Source organism: Salmo salar, chromosome 04 (genome assembly GCF_965601325.2).
Source record: "Salmo salar chromosome 04, fSalSal1, whole genome shotgun sequence".
In the NCBI taxonomy this organism is placed as follows: domain Eukaryota; kingdom Metazoa; phylum Chordata; class Actinopteri; order Salmoniformes; family Salmonidae; genus Salmo; species Salmo salar.
This window is the reverse complement of record NC_138294.1, coordinates 74869772-74889973: the sequence shown is the minus strand read 5'-3', so window position 1 is coordinate 74889973 and position 20202 is coordinate 74869772. Positions and strand designations below refer to the sequence as shown.

General features: G+C 44.4%; 1 protein-coding gene across 1 annotated transcript in view; it reads right to left on the bottom strand.

The window, feature by feature from the left end:
* Positions 1 to 149: 149 nt before the first annotated feature.
* Positions 150 to 20202, bottom strand: part of LOC106603743 (glutamate receptor ionotropic, kainate 4) — a 75280-nt gene continuing 55227 nt past the window's right edge. The window contains exons 10-19 of the mRNA XM_014197795.3: positions 15076 to 15183; positions 10839 to 11042; positions 9121 to 9234; positions 6289 to 6398; positions 3795 to 3968; positions 3335 to 3500; positions 2945 to 3170; positions 2225 to 2353; positions 1626 to 1744; positions 150 to 1168 (exon numbers count right to left, since the gene is read on the bottom strand). Coding sequence (XP_014053270.2) covers positions 803 to 1168; positions 1626 to 1744; positions 2225 to 2353; positions 2945 to 3170; positions 3335 to 3500; positions 3795 to 3968; positions 6289 to 6398; positions 9121 to 9234; positions 10839 to 11042; positions 15076 to 15183 — 1716 coding nt within the window. The 3' untranslated portion in view covers positions 150 to 802. The remainder of the gene's footprint in view (positions 1169 to 1625; positions 1745 to 2224; positions 2354 to 2944; positions 3171 to 3334; positions 3501 to 3794; positions 3969 to 6288; positions 6399 to 9120; positions 9235 to 10838; positions 11043 to 15075; positions 15184 to 20202) is intronic.

Here is a 20202-nt window from a genome sequence, read left to right as displayed (position 1 = left end):
ACAGCCACGCTCCTGTGTCTCTCACATATGTAGTGGAATGTGGGGAGCGGCATTAGCCGTTAGTTGGAGCTGGGTCTTTGAAATACTGTCCTAGTGTCCTCTGGGCGTGCTTCCAGACTGGAACCCTGGGGCCTTAGCACCGACCCTGGTCCACTTGTCGGTCTTTGCACTTTATTTCATTAGATGAGACATCTAATGGCGTTTCGCCATCCTCAATCTTTGGGTTCAGGGGTTATTAACCGGTCTGTACATTAATGAAATAAAGTGCAAAGACTGACAAGTGGACCAGGGTCGGTGCTAAGGCCCCAGGGTTCCAGTCTGGAAGCACGTTTTCCACTGAACCCAGGACACTTTCGGTATTGCATTTTAGCTGAAGTCAAGTCCAAAAAGATGGCCGCGTAGAAGTCAAATGTGATAATTGCAAATAAAACTTTAGTCTTCACCATTGTACAAAAAACATCCATTAAATTATTCAAGTAACTTTTTTTTTTATCACTCACAGCCAAAGATGCATTTTATATTCATCCACTGTCTATAATGTTTCTGGATGATGTGATGACGCCGTCAGTGCGCAGGCGTAATCGGCTCTATAAAACCCGATCTAGACAATCATGAAACGGCATGTGTGAACGTGAGTAGATTACAATGAAAACACATATCTCTACCCGTGGGAATACTTTGGAACAGGTTTCCAACATTAAAATCACGATGTGTTTTTAGTCTTAGGTCCAACAATAAATAATATTTAGTTTTGCTCAAACTTGGGAGGGCCAAATAAAATCGCCAGTTGGGGAACCCTGCACTAAACATTCTCCTCCCTGAGGTCTGGTGAGTGTTTTCTGGGTGGCAGTGTTTGCACCCGCAGTCCTTTATATCCCCTGCACTCTGGGCAGATGCGGACGTGAGCGCAGCCCCGTGGACCCAAAATGGCTTCCTGTGCCAGTCTATGAGACCGTGGCTCCATAGGACCGCTGCTACTGTTGTCCATCCCGCACACCATGCCATTACTGAGGGTGCAAGTGGTTGTCTTGGTCCCTCCATGCTCCTCTGGGAGTGAAGTGTCTGTTTGTAGTAATATCCCTGGGCCTCGTAAACCATGCAGTGCCATACTGTCCTCACACAGCAGGATCCCATGGAGAGCCCTCAGCATCTCTGTACACATGGACAACTAGAACAGAAAGGGCAGAACCATAAGTCCAACTTTTGCACAGTCATCTTTTGAAACAGAGGAGAAGGATTGCTGGTTATCAGTGCTTTGGTTTAAAGCTGTTTTCCCCTCCGCTTTACATTCTTCGTGAGGTCTAGGTTCTAATTTGTTTATTTAACTTCAGGTGTGAAACCTTACATACTGAAGAACAAATGCATAAATGTATGCAAATTAAAGTATTTTTGTCTGTAATGTCTTTCGTTATATGACGTGCAGCTTTTACTATGAATGCGATTTCTGCGAATGCCAGGGAAAATGCCTTTAAAACATGTTGTTGGCTGTATAGTGCGCTGCTCTATAACGCCCCGAGGGTTGAATCACGGCCTGAATGAAGATTGACTTAAGTGGAAGTTAGGATTTGACCCTAAGAGGGCAGCTGGCAACTAAGCTGGGAGATCAGCTGCAGATGACCCCTCACCTCTGACCTCGGAGAGTGTTGCTGCACCCAGACAAACTCCAGCCCCGCCATGAACACAGCCAGCAGTAGACCAGACAACAGGACAACAAAGACCCCACCTATATTCTCCATGCCCAGCCCTACCACAGAGAGAAAGAGAAACAAAAGAGATCTTAGTGGTCTAATGGTGATAAACTTCCATAAATTAGGCCGGGATTCAATCCAATCGCGGGTTAAAGGCATTGCGGCTTTTAAAGGCTATTTCAAATTGAGTCGGCATATGCAGCGTTTACCGTGAATGGAAGCTCCGCAAACACAGGAACATGGCCTTTAAAAGCTGCAATGCCTATGACACGCGATCAGATTGAATCCCAGCCTTACTCTCTTGACATTGATGTGCATCACCATCGCTGTATATAGTTGTTGAATGCTGGGAGATTTTCCCCACAGTGTCGTCTTCTGTTGTGTACTATGATAAATAAATATATACTTGACTTTAAGTCAGCAGATTGTGGTTCCAATTCCAGCAGTTCTATAACTTCAGTTTAGAGACAATATGCACTGATACTGTATATTTTCTTGTCTATGGACAGTAGTTAAGATTGTGTATGAAAGTGTACCCTGTGCTCGATGGTCATCCTCTTTGGAACACTTGTCTCCCCGCCACCACTTCCTCTTAAGGATCTCCAGCCTGTTGTCCTCTTGGAGTTTGAGTATGGCCAGGTCGATCTCGTCCCGGTACACTGAGCCTGATTACATAGAATACAGTTTACTCTAAATTATGAATAAACCGCAAATAACTTCAGATCACCTAATTATAGACATTCTATCAGCAGGGTTGTGTTCAGTGGGCACAAAACAGGAGAAACATTTTGAAACAAAGGCGGTACTATGAACTTCTCCAATAAGAACACTGAAGGTAACTTTCAGATGTTTTCTTTCTCAAAGAGCTACATAACCGGTGTCTGATAATCCTATTATAATAGACTCAATAAGAGAATTAGAAACGGCACAGATTTTTGAAATGGAATAAGCAAGCCTCTATCCCCTTATACAGACCTTTGCAATAATCCACCTCTCCCTTCAAAGACAGCATATTGAAGTCTTGGGCAGAAAAGGGAATCATTTCCTTATGACAAGTGGTCACTGCTCTCGTTTGACCAACTACAGAAGTATGGAATCCCAGCCTCTCAGTTCTTTGTATTTGCAGATATAACACTTTATTCTCTTGGTGCAGCAAACACTGGACGATTCAGAAGGTTCAAAGATTGAAACTATTTTAAGGCAGTCCAAAAAACAGCTACATTGTGCACTTCTGAAGATAATAACACAGGTCTTACCCAGTGGCATGCCGATGCCGTAGCCCTTGGTGTCCAGCAGGCCTCCTATCTGGGTGAGGTTACAGTTGCGCTGGCGGTAGTACTCGTTCATGGTGCTCTCCAACAGGTAGGCGTAGTTGGAGTTGAGCACCCGGTCGATGCCTTCCTCCGTGCTCTTCACAAACACACTGGTTTGCTTGGCATGCATGAAGTTCCACATGCGCTGGTAGGTCTGGTACTGAGAGTTCTGTGGGCAAGCAAGAGAGAGATAAAAATCAGTGGGCTATATATAACCCAGAAGGAAAACTGGTTGAAACAATGTTACTGTGATAGAGGTTTTGTTCGCTGGGAAACTACGTGTGAGATAGCAAGCATTATGACTCCTTTCTCACACACACTCTCTCTCTCTACCTGGAAGAAGGTCATGGTGGACCCTCCCTGCATGGTGCCGTACTCTATGGTGGTCTGGTCTGCCAGGTCATCCACAGACTCGATGGGCACCTCCATCCTGTGAACGGTGAGGAAGGCAGCCAGGTTGGCTGTGTAGGAGGACACTATGATCAGGGTGAAGAACCACCTGCAGCAGGAAGGAACAGCACAAGCTGCTTAGTACACAGGAAGGCTCCCCATTAAGTGCAAGCCCCATTTGCATATTGAGGTGCGAGTCTTGTTTAGCGCGAGACAGTCAAATTGGTTCATACAGCATGGTAAGCATGCAGTGCATCAATACCAGGGGGGGTGTATCAATGTTAATGTGAATGGCCAATGGTTATTTTTGTGTTGGCAAATGTACAACGTCTGTGTGTGTGTATTTGCGTGCCGTTGGGTCAATTCAGTCCCTATGTAGGGGTTTCTTGTGTAGTCTACTCACCAGACAGCGCTGAGGCAGCGTGTGGACAGGGCATGGGGGGTGATGGCTGAGCCTTGCTGCATGAACCCCCCTACAGGGAACCACAGACTGTTTCCCAGAGTGTACTGGTTCAGCACCAGTTTACAGCGCCCCCGCAAGCATGGCTCAGTACTACACCACTCATACGGCGTTAGCCTGGGGAATAAAAACCGGGTTGTCATTATAGGGAAAATTAAAGCGTACATCTATGATCGTGTTGAATAGGCACACAACAGAAGAAAACAATTTGAAAACAGGTGAGATAAGATACAACTTGACCAATAAGTTTGCTAATTTTAATTTGCCGTTTTCAAATTATTTCCTCCCTTTTGTGCCTACCAGACAGGTCGCAAAATGTGGTGAGGAAAAATAAAGTGGAAAGTAGACAGCAGGTTCAGAATAGAGCGCTTGTTGCACTTCCACAGCACTGCCAGTACAGATGTGGTCAAATATTTTGGCACCCTTGCACTTTACAATGGAGTGGAATGGTACAGAATGTTCTGTTTTTTTATTTCCTTTTCAAAACTGGTTGAATAACAATTTTTACCCTGTAGGCAACTGTTATTTACCACAGTTGAGATAAATTACAGAGTAAACGAGAATCATTGCCTCTAACCAAATTAATTAGAATTTTGAATAATTTAGTCCAGCCCATTTTTAACATGAAAAATCTCAATTTCAGTTTAGATACAACTACACAGGACACACACAAAAATGTAACTCAAACAAATACATGTGTCAACACCCAATGTTTTTTCAATTTCAACCTATTTTAGAATAAATAGTGAATCAGGCAAGGGTGCCAGTATATACAGTTGAAGTCGGAAGTTGACATACACCTTAGCCAAATACATTTAACTCAGTTTTTCACAATTCCTGACATTTAATCCTCATAAAAATTCCCTGTCTTAGGATCACCACTTTATTTTAAGAATGTGAAATTGCAGAATAATAGTAGAGTGAATTATTTATTTCAGCTTTTATTTATTTCATCACATTCCCAGTGAGTCAGAAGTTTACATACACTCAATTAGTATTTGGTAGCATTGCCTTTAAATTCTTTAATTTGGGTCAAACGTTTCAGGTAGCCTTCCACAAGCTTCCCACAATAAGTTGGGTGAATTTTGGCCCATTCCTCCTGACAGAGCTGGTGTAACTGAATCAGGTTTGTAGGCCTCCTTGCTCGCACAAGCTTTTTCAGTTCTTCCCACACATTTTCTGTAGGATTGAGACCAGGGCTTTGTGATGGCCACTCCAATACCTTGACTTTGTTGTCCTTATGCCATTTTGCCACAACTTTTGAAGTATGCTTGGGGTCATTGTCCATTTGGAAGACCCATAGTGTGACCAAGCTTGAACTTCCTGACTGATGTCTTGAGATGTTGCTTCAATATATACACAATTTTCCTTCCTCATGAAGCCATCTATTTTGTGAAGTGCACCAGTCCCTCCTGCAGCAAAGCACCCCCACAACATGATGCTGCCACCCCCGTGCTTCACGGTTGGGATGTGTTCTTCGGCTTGCAAGCGTCCCCCTTTTTCCTCCAAACATAACGATGGCCAAACAGTTCTATTTTTGTTTCATCAGACCAGAGGACATTTCTCCAAAAAGTACAATCTTTGTCCCTATGTGCAGTTGCAAACCGTAGTCTGGTTATTTTATGGCGGTTTTGGAGCAGTGGCTTCTTCCTTGCTGAGCTGCCTTTCAGGTCATGTTGATATAGGACTCGCTTTACTGTGGATATAGATACCTTTGTACCTGTTTCCTCCAGCATCTTCACAAGGTCCTTTACTGTTGTTCTGGGATTGATTTGCCCTTTTCGAACCAAAGTACGTTCATCTCTAGGAGACAGAACACGTCTCCTTCCTGAGCGGTATGACGGCTGCGTGGTCCCATGGTGTTTATACTTGCGTACTATTGTTTGTACAGATGAACATGGTACCTTCAGGCATTTGGAAATTGCTCCCAAGGATGAACCAGACTTGTGGAGGGCTCCAATTTTTTTTCTGAGGTCTAGGCTGATTTCTTTTGATTTTCCCATGATGTCAAGCAAAGAGGCACTGAGTTTGAAGGTAGACCTTGAAATACATCCACAGGTACACCTCCAAATGACTCAAATGATGTCAATTAGCCTAATCGAAGCTTCTAAAGCCATGACATCATTTTCGGGAATTTTCCAAGCTGTTTAAAGGCACAGCTAACTTAGTGTATGTAAACTTCTGACCCACTGGAATTGTGATACAGTGAATTATAAGTGAAATAATCTGTCTAAACAATTGTTGGAAAAATTACTTGTGTCATGCACAAAGTAGATGTCCGTACCAACTTGCCAAAACTATAGTTTGTTAACAAGACATTTGTGGAGTGGTTGAAAAAATATTTGTAATGAATCCAACCGAAGTGTATGTAAACTTCCGACTTCAACTGTACAGGATGACCGCATCTGTAGGTGTCAGTGTTGAGCTGCACACTTACCTGGCCACCAGGAAGAGCACACAGCTGACGATCAGGTAGGCCAGCAGCATGAAGAGCCATACGCCTGGAGAGAAGGGGTCTAGGAAGGACCAGTAGCCTGGTCGACGTGTCTAAAGAAGCAAGAACATAAATCATTTCGCTTGGACAGTACCTATGTTCACTATGTTTTCACTTCGCCCATCTATTGTTTGTAAGCCAGACTGATAAGCAGAGAGAAACAAATAGTGAAAGTAGTGTTCCTTCTGGATCCACCAGGCTATAAAGCAATTCCATGGAGATTCAACAGTTGCCAGGATAGTTGTATTCACTCATTGATATGGTTGATGAGAAACAATGAATTGGGGTACACTCAAAGTATCAGCATAGTCATATATTACATTTATGAATCAGTCCATTATGATCTAGCACCTCTTACAACAGTTGCCACCAACCCTGATCCTGGAGAGCCCAATTGTCACCAACCCTGGTCCTGGAGAGCTTCAGGGTGTGCAGGGTTGTGTTCCACCCCAGAACTCACACACTGGATTCACCCAATCAAGGTCTTGAGAATTAGTTGATGATTCAAAGCTGGTGTGTTAGCACTAGGCTAGAAGAAAAGGCTGCACTACCTGTAGGCTCTCCAGGATGCTCCGGGTAGAAGTTGCCCATACACTATATGCAATATGATCTAGGACAGGGATTCCCTAACTTTTTCACTCGGGGCCCCTCTTCCAGCCCTGAGGAACATCGTCACGTCTATTTCCATGGGCACAAGCACTGGGGCACAAGCACTGTTCAAGAATTTTGTAAGATTTTGCAGGTTTAAAGCGTTTTTCCTGCAATTCTACATATTTTGTCATGTCTAAGGTGAATTGATGTGATATTTAAGTGACCAAACAAATTGCAACAATATTTATGGGCTAAAAAAAAACTAAATAGAAAAACGTTAGCTGACATGGGCTAGTTGATCTGGACATTTCTGAAAAGTTATAAATAGCTCTAAGGTATGCAATGACTAACATGACAAGAGGAACGGATGATGCACTACCCAATTTTGAAATTGCACCTTATGCATTCTACTATTACAAGAAGAGTAAAAAAATAAATATTATATACATACAGTGCATTCGGAAAGTATTCACACCCCTTCACTTTTTCCACATTTTGTTATCCTACACCCTTATTCTAAAATTGATTAAAATAGTTTCCCCCCCTCATCAATCTACACACAATACCCCATAATGACAATGCAAAAACAGGTTTGTCAAAGTAAAAATAATGAAATATTACATAAGTATTCAGACCCTTTACTCAGTACTTTGTTGAAGCATCTTTGGCAGCAATTACAGCCTCGAGTCTTCTTGGGTATGATGCTACAAGCTTGGCACACCTGTATTTGGGGAGTTTCTCCCATTATTCTGTGCAGATCCTCTCAAGCTCTGTCAGGTTGGATGGGTAGTGTCGCTGCACAGCTATTTTCAGGTCTCTCCAGAGATGTTCGATTGGGTTCAAGTCCAGACACTGGCGGGGCCACTCGAAGACATTCAGAGACTTGTCCCAAAGCCACTCCTGCATTGTCTTTGCTGTGTGCTTAGGGTCGTTGCCCTGTTGGAAGGTGAACCTTCGCCCCAGCCTGAGGTCCTAAGCACTCAGGAGCAGGTTTTCATCAAGGATCTCCCTGTACTTTTCTCTGTTCATCTTTCCCTCGATCCTGACTAGTCTCCCAGTTCCTGCTGCTGAAAAAGATCCCCCACAGCATGATGCTGCCACCTCCATGTTTCATCGTAGGGATGGTGCCAGGTTTCCTCCAGACATTCAGGCCAAAGTGTTCAATCTTGGTTTCATTAGACCAGAGAATCTTGTTTCTCATTGTCTGAGAGTCCTTTAGTGCCTCCAAGCAGGCTGTCATGTGCCTTTTACTAAAGAGTGGCTTCAGTCTGGTCACTACCATAAAGGCCTGATTGGTGGAGTGCTGCAGAGATGGTTGTCCTTCTGGAAGATTATCCCATCTCCACAGGGGAACTATGGAGCTCTGTCTGAGTGACCATCAGGTTCTTGGTCACCTCCCTTACCAAGGCCCTTCTCCCCCGATTGTTCAGTTTGGCCCGGGCGGCCAGCTCTAGGAAGAGTCTTGGTGGTTCCAGACTTCTTCCATTTAGGAATGATGGAGGCCACGGTGTTCTTGGGGACCTTCAATGCTGCAGACATTTTCCCTTCCCCAGATCTGTACCTCGACACAATCCTATCTCGGAGCTCAACGGACAATTCCTTCAACCTCATGGCTTAGTTTTTGCTCTGACATGCACTGTTAATTGTGGGACCTTATTTAGACAGGTGTGTGCCTTTCGAAATCATGTCCAATCAATTTAATTTATCACAGGTGGACTTTTAATCAAGTTGTAGGAACATCTTAAGGATGATCAATGGGGGCGGCAGGTAGCCTAGTGGTTGGAGCGTTGGGCCAGTAACCAAAAGGTTGCTGGATCGATTCCCCGAGCTGACAATATAAAAATCTGTCATTCTGCCCCTGAACAAGGAAGTTAATCCATTGTTCCCCGGTAGGCTGTCATTTTAAATAAGAATTTGTTCTTAACTGACTTGCCTAGTTAAATAAAGATTAAATAAAAAAACATCTATGGAAACAGGATGCACCTGAGCTCAATTTTGAGTCTCAAATATTTTTGCGCACAGTTTGAGAACTGATCTAGGATCAGCTGCAAAAAACTGACCCAAGATCAGAGTCTAGGGGCAACTTCATTCTATATTTCCTCCTGGATTAAAGTTGGTTACCATTGTTTAACATGTTCTCTAAGCATGGTTGTGTGTGTGTGTAGGTGTGTGTGTGTGTCTCACCATATGTGCTGTGTACATGATGCTGATGCCCAGGGTCATGAAGGGTTTGGAGAAGTCAATGACCTTCTCTCTCTCTGAGGTGATGGTGAGCCCCGCTACTGCCAGGTCAGCTTTCTGGAAGAGATAACAGTTAGCCTACTGCAGTTAGCGACAGGTAAATATGGCAAACTGGTCCTGTGTGGCTCAGTTAGTAGAGCATAGCACATCAAACGTCAGGATTGTGGGTTCGATTCCTGCTGGGGCCCCCCACACAGAAGAATTCAGCATGCACCACTAAGTCACTTTGGATAAAAGTGTCTGCTAAATGTGTGTAGAAGGTTATTCAAAATCCAGGCCTCAAGAATCTAAGTAGAGCCGGTGATCTTTGCTCCCTGGTAAGTTAATTTATGTCATTAAATACCAGTTAGGAGACTGGTAAGACTGGTAAGGATAGAGGGAACAATGAATGGAGCCAAACACAGGCAAATATTTAATGAGAACCTGCTTCAGAGTGCAAACAACCTTTGACTGGGGGCAAAGATCTACGTTCAGTGCATGTCCATGCCACCGAAAGACTTCCCCATAGCATTTTACCTTTATTTAACTAGGCAAGTCAGTTAAGAACAAATTCTTATTTTCAATGACAGCAGGTTAACTGCCTTGTTCAGGGGCAGAGCAACAGTTTTTTTTTTACCTTGTCGGCTCAGGGATTTGATCTTGCAACCTTTTGGTTACAAGTCCAACACTCTAACCACTAGGCTACCTGCCACCCAGCATGATGCCGCCACCACCATGCTTCACAGTAGGGTTGGTGATTGGGTTCTTAGTCACCTCCCTGATCAAGGTCCTTCTTGCCCGGTTGCCCAGTTTGGTTGGCTGGCAGCTTTAGACAGTCTGGGTAGTTCCATATTTTTTCAATTTCCCAATGATAGAGACCACTGTGCTCTTAGAAATGTTTCACACTCTAGAAATTGTTTTATACCCTTCCCCAGATAGAATTGTGATGAAGCACATATCTCGGAGCTCTACGGACAGTTCCTTGGACTTCATGGTATAGTTTCCACTCTGACATGCACTGTCAACAGTGGGACCGTATATAGACAGGTGTGTTTCTTTTTAAATCATGTCCAAACAATGAAATTGGCCACAGGGGACTCCAGTCAAGTTTTAGTGACATCAAGGATGGCCAAAGGAAATTGGATACACCTGAGCTCAATTTAGAGAGTCATGGCAAAGGGCTGTGAATACTTCTGTAAACGTGATATTTCTGTATTTCATTTTCAATACATTTGCTAACATTTCTAAAAGCACTTTGTCATTATTGGGTATTTAATTCTTCAATCAGATTCAATTAAAAATCAAAATATATTGTTTGGATCCTAACATGAATGTATGTTTATTATCTGTTATTTGGAATGTTATCTTTAAAGGACAATCCCCTTCCAATGACTATTTCAGGAGGATGAGTAGTAAACATATCTTGTGTAATCAGCAATAACATACCCAGCCATCACCATGTTTTGAGACGTCTTGAGACACAGGTGATGGCTGGGTATGAAACAATATCGCTACAACAGGGTTTTTACACCATTTATCTTCTATCTACATGTGGTATAACTTGTGACTGCAGTACCTGTGACATCAAGACATCACCTTACCCTTACTATACAAACATAAGTGAATAGAGAGGGAGAAGATTTTTAGCCACAATCACACTGCAACACTCACTCAGTGCTCACCCTAGAGATGAGCTCGCCCACCATGCCCGTCCAGGTGCCGTTGGCACCGGGCACGCCGTACACGCCGTCCGCCACTAGCCGCAGACGGTAGCTGAAGTGCAGCAGCTCGGCCAGCTCTCGCAGCATGTCTACACAAAATCCTTCGTAGCGCTCGTTGCCCTCCAGGGCCTGGTGTTCGGGCCTCAGCATCACGTAGGGATTCTCCTGCATGAAGGGGCATCAGACTGGTGCAAGCTGAGATGTGTGTGTGTGTGTGTGTGTGTGTGTGTGTGTGTGTGTGTGTGTGTGTGTGTGTGTGTGTGTGTGTGTGTGTGTGTGTGTGTGTGTGTGTGTGTGTGTGTGTGTGTGTGTGTATATGTGTGTGTGTGTGTGTGTGGGGGGGGGGCAGTTTGTGCATGTGTTAGCGTGAATTCGCATGCACTGGTGTGTCATCACGAAGTGCTTCTGTCATCATGAAGTGCTTCGAGAGGTTAGTCAAAGACCATATCACTCCTCCCTCCCCGACACACTCGACCCTCTCCAATTCGCCTACCGCCCTGACAGATCCATGGACGATGCAATAGTATTGCACTGCACACTGCCCTTATACACCTGGACAAAAGGAATGCATGTCGGGACGCTGTTCATCGACTACAGCTTGGCCTTCAATACCATAGTGACTTATAAGCTCATTACAAAGCTCAGAACCCTGGGTCAGAACTCCTCCCTATGCAACTGGGTACTGGACTTTGACGGGCCACCCCCAGGTGGTGAAGGTTGGCAACATTACTTCCTTGACACTGATACTCAACACGGGGGCCCCACAAAGGTGAGTCCTCAGTCCCTTCCTGTATACCCACAACTGCGTGGCCTCACACAGTTCCAACTCCATCATCAAGTTCGCTGACGATACGACAGTAGGCCTGATCACCAACAATGACAAGACAGCCTACAGGGAGGAGGTAGGTACTCTGATGGCATGGTGTCAGGGAAACAACCTCTCCCTCAACGTTAGCAAAACAAAGGAGCTGACTGTGGACTTCAGGAGGAACCAGACTGGACATGCCCCCATCCTCATCAACTGGGCCGCCGTGGAGCTGGTCAATAACTTCAAATTCCTTGGCATACACATCTCAGAGAAGCTGAAATGGTCTTAAGCGACTCTTCAACCTCAGGATCCTGAAGAAATTCGGCCTGTCCCCGAGGGCCCTCACAGTGTTCTACAGGAGCACCATCGAGAGCATACTGTCAGGCTGCATCAGCCTGGTTGCAGAACCAGCGTGGTTCTGCAACTCCCCCGCCGCGGACGCAAGGCTCTTCACAGGGTGGTACGTGCAACCGAACGCACCAGGTGTCGCAGGAAGGCCAAGAAGGTCATCAGGGACCCCAGCGCCCAAGCCATGTCCTGTTATCCACGCTTTAATCATTCAGACGGGGGCAGTACAGGAGCATCATGGCAAAAACTGAAAGACTGGCCAATAGTTTCTACCCTTCAGACCATCAGGCTGCTGAATAGCCACTACTCCCCTTATTGACCCTCCCCCACCCCTCACTACTCCCCCTCATGGAAATTTACCCGCCCACACACTCAACTCTCATTTACCTTACCTGCTGCTCCCCTTAAGGACATTATTTCTCCTGCTGCCCCCCCCCCCCCCCCCCACCCCCACCAAAACAACATTCATCACTGTCACAGTTGTTAATATGTGGATAATCTTGTGACAAAGCTTAAATTGAAATTGGGTTTTTATTTTCGTAATAAGGCTTGCTTCCCGCTTATGGCTAGAAAGAAGATTGTTCAGGCAACTTCTCTCTGTAATTGATTATGGTGACTTGTTGTATACGCATGCAATCTCCTCCGTCTTACAGAGACTGGACTCTGTTTATCATGCATCCTTGCGCTTTATTACAAATGCCAAGTCACTCACCCACCATTGCACATTGTACCAAATGGTAGGTTGGACCTCACTTTATATGCGCAGAAAGATACAAATATGTGTTTATCTACAAAGCCCTTTTGGGTAAACTCCCTCTTTAACTCTGTAGTCTGGTCTCCTTCACCACCAGCAGTTACCATACCCGGTCTGCTAGGGGGTTGCCACTTAAAGTCCCCAGGACATTCACAGTATTAGGCAAGACTGCCTTCTCTTCTTGTGCACCAGACGCATGGAATAATCTACAATCCATGCTTCATCTAGATATGTTAGTGCCACTGAATGAATTTAAAATATTGATGGGAGACTGTAACAGAGAAGTGTAAATGCAATTTTTTTGGCTGGATCATGTTGTATGTTCTAATTATGTAATGTATTGTTGTTGCTGCCATCTTGGCCAGGTCTCCCTTGAAAAAGAGGCTCTGGGTGTCAATGGGCTTTTCCTGGTTAAATAAAAGGTTAAATAAATAAAAAATATATAAAAAATAATGTTTTTTTATTTTATTTTACTCAATGGTCATGCTGCTGCTCCCCCTATAGTCATTCCACCCCACCCCCTCAACAGTCTAATCTGCCTCCACCTCAATGGACATTTATTTATTCATCACTGCCACAGCTGTCATTATGTATGTATTATGTCATTATGTATGCATTATGTATTATGTATCGTGCTATTTATATTGTTGTTTTTATTACTATTTTCCTAATTTTATTTCACTTAGTCCTGCATGTTGGAGCTCGAAGTCTAATATTTTCGCTGTACCCTGCAATCATACCTCCAACCCTGTACATGTGAATATTAACACTCTGAATATGAATGTGTGTATTGTGGTTGAGTGTATTTGCATGGTTCAGACTCAGCACCAGATAATAGCTATCTTGCAAGAGGCTTCAAACTGATATAACCTTGTGTGTGTGTGGTGTGCATGCCTGTGTCAGAGAGAGAGTGGGAGTGTGTGTGCGTGTCTGTAAGAGAAAGAGAATGGGAGAGTGTGTGTGCATGTGTGTGTGTGTGTGTGCGTGTGTGTGTGCATGTGCATGCCTGTGTCTGTGAGAGAGAGGGAGCGTGTCTATGAGAGAAAGAGAATGGGAGAGTGTGTGCGTGTGTGTGTGTGTGCGCGCGTGCGGACATGCCTGTGAGAGAGGGAGTGTGTGTGCGTGTGTATGCATGTCTGTGAGAGAAAGAGAATGGGAGAGTGTGTGTGTGTGTGTGTGTCTGTGAGAGAGAGAGAGAGTGTGTGTGTGTGTGTGTGTGTGTGTGTGTGTGTGTGTGTGTGTGTGTGTGTGTGTGTGTGTGTGTGTGTGTGTGTGTGTGTTAGGCTAGCCGTGCGAGTGTGATTCGTAGGTCTCTCAACCATGACTCATGCCCTCCCTTGGGTCTCCCTCAGTTCTTCTGTGTTTCCATCAGTTTCTGACTAGGCTGCTTTATTAAAGCTCTGAGCCAATGTGTTTCTCTCTCAGTTATCCCTTAATGAGCCACACACAGTCGTTAATTCACAATATATTTAACTCACTTCATTAAGATAATGACTCAACATTTCCCACCTGTGTTCATTTGAGACTTGAGGTAACGAAGCAGCTTGCTTTAGGTTGCCTGGGATGTCAGACGGGCGGGGTCAGCAGTTTTGCGACTATTCTATTGGTTCCATTGTGCCAGTCAATCAATCTGCAAGCTGAAGGCCATGTACAGTAAGGCTATGTATGTAGCCAAGACTACAAAATATCAATGCCGCGCACACACACACAGTGTCTACCAATTAAAAAACAGTAGCTACCAACTACAGTATTCTGGCTGAATCTACAGTTGATTGAAGGGAAGAGGTTCATTTGATCATTTTTCTGTCTCCATGTAACAAAATGATGAGAAAATTCTAGTCATGCGCCGGTATTTCATACCCAGCGGACCAGGTCAAGCAAACGCAAATCTAGAAGAGACAGAGTCCATGGAGAATGAGCCTTGAGGAATCGCATTTTTTTTTTAAGGGCACCAATTAGGTTGTACCTCAAATAAGAAGAAACGCCAGTCTCTCATCTTCCTGAAGTCAACGGTGAAAGCATCTGGAACACTTGGTATGCTTGTGCTTACTTGAGTTGGCAGATGGATTAAAAACAAGTAGAAGGAACAAGTAGTAGAGCCAAAAACAGGGTCGTGTTCACAAGGAGCGAAAGCAAACAGGCTGAAACGGGGCGGGACTACCTGAACTTGTCCAATAAGAAATGGTTGTTTTCGCTTTCCGTTGCAAAACTTTTTTCTACCGTGTACACTAATGAATACACCCCTGCACACGTTGAAATAGTGTGGCGAAAAAAGAAGCTGCGCTCACCAAGATGGTGGTGATGGTGAGGGTGGTGTTGAAGATGGTGCCGGCCATGATGAGGAGGTTGATGTTGCTCTCCATGGACAGACCGTGCTCCGAATGCCACTCACCAACCTGGGAGGGAGGGAGACAGAAAGAAAGAAAAGAGGAGATGGGTAGAGGGTTGAAGGAAAGAGATTAAGAGAGAAACAGGGTGGTGCTGCGCTTTCAAACCAAGGTGCATGAACAGCAAACTGAAGATGAAAACATATTCAGCAACTCAGTAGTAGAAATTGAGGTTTGTTTGAAAAATCTATATGTTATTGTTAAAACCAAAGTGTTTTGGCAAATACCTTCATCAGGATATTTCAGAGTTGCTGAATTTCTTTTCATATTCAATGTTCTCCTCAGAAGAGAAAGTGCAGGCTCATTCAAATTGACAGCTTCTGTCTGAGTGGCCATGGTTGGATTTGAATTAGAATTGAAGATACAGTTGGCTGTCTCATAGGTTTCATCCCAAATGGCATGGTTTCTTCCCCTATTTTCTATGAAGTGCACAACTTTTGACCAGAGTAGTATGAAAAGTAGTGCACTGTTGGGGATTAAGGTGCCATTTGAGATTATAGGGTATGGCTCCTTTCCTTCTCACACCATGCTTTGTGCTGAGCGAGAGGGAGGTGTTACAGTAGTCTTCTATACAGTTAGGGTTGTATAATTCCTGTAACTTTTCCAGAATTTCCAGGTTTTCCCAAAATCTGGGTTGGAATATTCCTGGAATCAGGAGGGAATAAGAAGGAAATCTGTGAATCCTCCAACTGGGACTTCTGAAAAACGTGTGAATGTTTGTTGAATTTTGCAACCCTACACACATAAAAATAAAAAAAATAATACTACAGGACATACTTTAGAATTCTGCAGAATACTAAACTACACACTGTAGTATCCCTTGATCATGTGCAGTCCTTACTGTAGATTTTTATAGTAAACTGTAGCATACTATACTACACACTGTAGTAGCCCTCGATCATGTGTAGTACTTACTATATAATTCTGTATTAAACTGTAATAACACGTAGTATGTATACACTACAGACTGTATTGACATCTTAAGGAGATGATTGTGGACTACAGGAAAAGGAGGACCGAGCACGCTCCCATTCTCATCGACGGGACTGTAGTGGAGCAGGAGCAGTGTCCACATCAACAACAAACTAGAATGGTCCAAACACACCAAGACAGTCGTGAAGAGGGCACGACAAAGCCTATTCCCCCTCAGGAAACTAAAAAGATTTGGCATGGGTCCTGAGATCCTCAAAATTTTCTACAGCTGCAACATCAAGAGCATCCTGACTGGTTGCATCACTGCCTGGTACGGCAATTGCTCGGCCTCTGACCGCAAGACACTACAGAGGGTAGTGCGTACGGCCCAGTACATCACTGGGGCTAAGCTGCCTGCCATCCAGGACCTCTACACCAGGCGGTGTCAGAGGAAGGCCTGAAAAATTGTCAAAGACCCCAGCCACCCCAGTCATAGACTGTTCTCTCTACTACCGCATGGCAAGCGGTACCGGAGTGCCAAGTCTAGGACAGAAAGGCTTCTCAACAGTTTTTACCCCCAAGCCATAGACTCCTGAACAGGTAATCAAATGGTTACCTGGACTGTTTGTATTGTGTGCCCCCCAACCCCTATTTTTACGCTGCTGTTACTCTCTGTTTATCATATATGCATAGTCACTTTAACTATACATTCATGTACATACTACCTCAATTGGGCCGACCAACCAGTGCTCCCGCACATTGGCTAACCGGGCTATCTGCATTGTGTCCCGCCACCCACCGACCCCTCTTTTACGCTACTGCTACTCTCTGTTCATCATATATGCATAGTCACTTTAACCATATCTACATGTACATACTACCTCAATCAGCTTGACTAACCGGTGTCTGGATGTAGCTTCGCTACTTTTATAGCCTCGCTACTGTATATAGCCTGTCTTTTTACTGTTGTTTTATTTCTTTACTTACCTATTTGTTCACCTAATACCTTTTTTGCACTATTGGTTAGAGCCTGTAAGTAAGCATTTCACTGTAAGGTTTACACCTGTTGTATTCGGCGCACGTGACAAATAAACTTTGATTTGATATTTAATTTGCATATACCACATCCATTCTCCTCCCCCATATCCCAATTTCAAATCAAATCAGGCATTATTTGACAAATTAAAATAAAAAAGTTAAAATATTTACTACACAACAAACAAGATAAAAAGGAAAAGCTAAACATTTGTGTTTTAAGATCTCTTTTAAGTAAACTCAGCAAAAAAAGAAACATCTCCCTCTCAATGTCAACTGCGTTTATTTTCAGCAAACTTAACATGTGTAAATATTTGCATGAACATAACAAGATACAACAACCGAGACATAAACTGAACAAGTTCCACAGACATGTGACTAACAGAAATGGACTAATGTGTCCCTGAACAAAGGGGGGGTCAAAATCAAAAGTAACAGTCAGTATCTGGTGTGGCCACCAGCTGCATTAAGTTCTGCAGTGCATCTCCTCCTCATGGACTGCACCAGATTTGCCAGTTCTTTCCGTGAGATGTTACCCCACTCTTCCACCAAGGCACCTGCAAGTTCCAGAACATTTCTGGGGGGAATGGCCCTAGCCCTCACCCTCCGATCCAACAGGTCCCAGACGTGCTCAATGAGATTGAGATCCGGGCTCTTCACTCGCCATGGCAGAACACTGACATTCCTGTCTTGCAGGAAATCACGCACAGAACGAGCAGTATGGCTGGTGGCATTGTCATGCTGGAGGGTCATGTCAGGATGAGCTTGCAGGAAGGGTACCACATGAGGGAGGAGGATGTCTTCCCTGTAATGCACAGCGTTGAGATTGCCTGCAATGACAACAAGCTCAGTCCAATGATGCTGTGACACACCTCCCCAGACCAGACCACCTCCAAATCGATCCCGCTCCAGAGTACAGGCCTTGGTGTCATGCTCATTCCTTCGACGATAAACGCGAATCCGACCATCCCCCCTGGTGAGACAAAACCGCAACTCGTCAGTGAAGAGCACTTTTTGCCAGTCCTGTCTGGTCCAGCGACGGTGGGTTTGTGCCCATAGGCGACGTTGTTGCCGGTGATATCTGGTGAGGACCTGCATTACAACAGGCCTACAAGCCCGCAGTCCAGCCTCTCTCAGCCGATTGCGGACAGTCTGAGCACTGATGGAGGGATTGTGCGTTCCTGGTATAACTCGGGCAGTTGTTGTTGCTATCCTGTACCTGTCCCGCAGGTGTGATGTTCAGATGTACCGATCCTGTGCAGGTGTTGTTACACGTGGTCTGCCACTGTGAGGACGATCAGCTGTCCGTCCTGTCTCCCTGTAGCGCTGTCTTAGGTGTCTCACAGTATGGACATTGCAATTTATTGCCCTGGCCACATCTGCAGTCCTCATGCCTTCTTGCAGCATGCCTAAGGCACGTTCACGCAGATGAGCAGAGACCCTGGGCATCTTTCTTTTGGTGTTTTTTTAGAGTAAGTAGAAAGGCCTCTTTCGTGTCCTAAATGTTCATAACTGACCTTAATTGTCTACCGTCTGTAAACTGTTAGTGTCTTAACGACCGTTCCACAGGTGAATGTTAATTAATTGTTTATGGTTCATTGAACATGCATGGGAAACAGTGTTTAAACCCTTTACAATGAAGATCTGTGAAGTTATTTGGATTTTTATGAATTATCTTTGAAAGACAGGGTCCTGAAAATTAGTTTATGTCCACAGTTTCAGCACCCCTCAGGTTCTCTGGCAGGCTATTCCAGAGGCTGGGGGCATGATAACTAAAGGCTGCCTCTCCATGCCTCTTGGTCCTAGGCTTTGGGATAGTTAAAAGGCCAGCGCAAGAAGACCTGAGGGACCTACTGGGTATATAACTTAAAAGCATGTCTGACATGTATTGGGGTGTACAATCATGGATTGATTTAAAAACCAATAGAAGAATCTTCAAATTAATTCTAAAACTCACAGGCAGCCAGTGCAGAGACCTTAAAACCAATGTAATGTGTGCTCTCCATTTGGTCTAGGTCAGTACCCGTGCTGCAGTATTCTGTATGTTTTGCACTTATCCAATGGCTTTCTTGGGTAGACCAGACAGAAGAGCATTAGAGTAGTCAAGCCTGCTTGTGATAAAAGCATGGATGAGTCTCTCTGCATCACCCTGAGAGAGAAACGGCTGCACCTTGTCAATGTTCCTCAGGTGGTAAAAAGCTATTTTGATCACATTGCTAATGTGTGATTCAAAATGTTGTTTAGAATCTAAAATAACTCCTAGGTTTTTTACCTGGTGTTTTATCTTTATTGCTCTTGAATTAAAATGTGCCTCTAGATTCTCTCTCTGAGCTTTGGCTCCAACAATAAGTACCTCGGTCTTGTCTTTTTGGGGTATTTTAACCCCTTTTTTCTCCCCAATTTCAATCATGTCTTATCACTGCAACTCAAGTCATGCGTCCCCCGAAACATGACCCTCCAAACCACACTTCTTAACACAGAAGGCAGCCACACCAATGTGTCAGAGGAAACACTGTTCAACTGACAACCTTGTGGCAGGCACCAGGCCCACCACAAGGAGTTGCTAGAGAGCAATAAGCCAAGTGAAGCCCAAACCCTCCCGTAACACGGACAATGCTGGGCGCTGCCCTATGGGACTCCCGATCACAGCCAGTTATGCTACAGCCTGGGATTGAACCCAGGTCTGTAGTGACGTCTCTAGCACTGCGATGCAGTGCCTTAGACCACTGCGCCACTGACGAGGCCTGGTCTTGGAGGAAGTTGTGAGCATCCAAGTATTTAAATCACTAAGTCTAATTTAGCCATGGAGCTAAAATACTCTGGTGACACAGAAATATAAAGCAGTGTATCGTCTGCGTAGCAGTGAAAATAAATGCAGTGCTTTATGATAATGCTGCCAAGGGGTAACATATATCAACTGAACAGTATCGGACCCAAAATCGAACCTTGTGGAACGCCATATGTGATATGTATTTTCTCTGAGTAATGTTCACTAAGGGTGACAAAAAAAACTCTCAACCGGTTAAATAAACCAATTTGTGCCAACCATGAGTGAGAAACCCACATGCCAAGTATAGACCA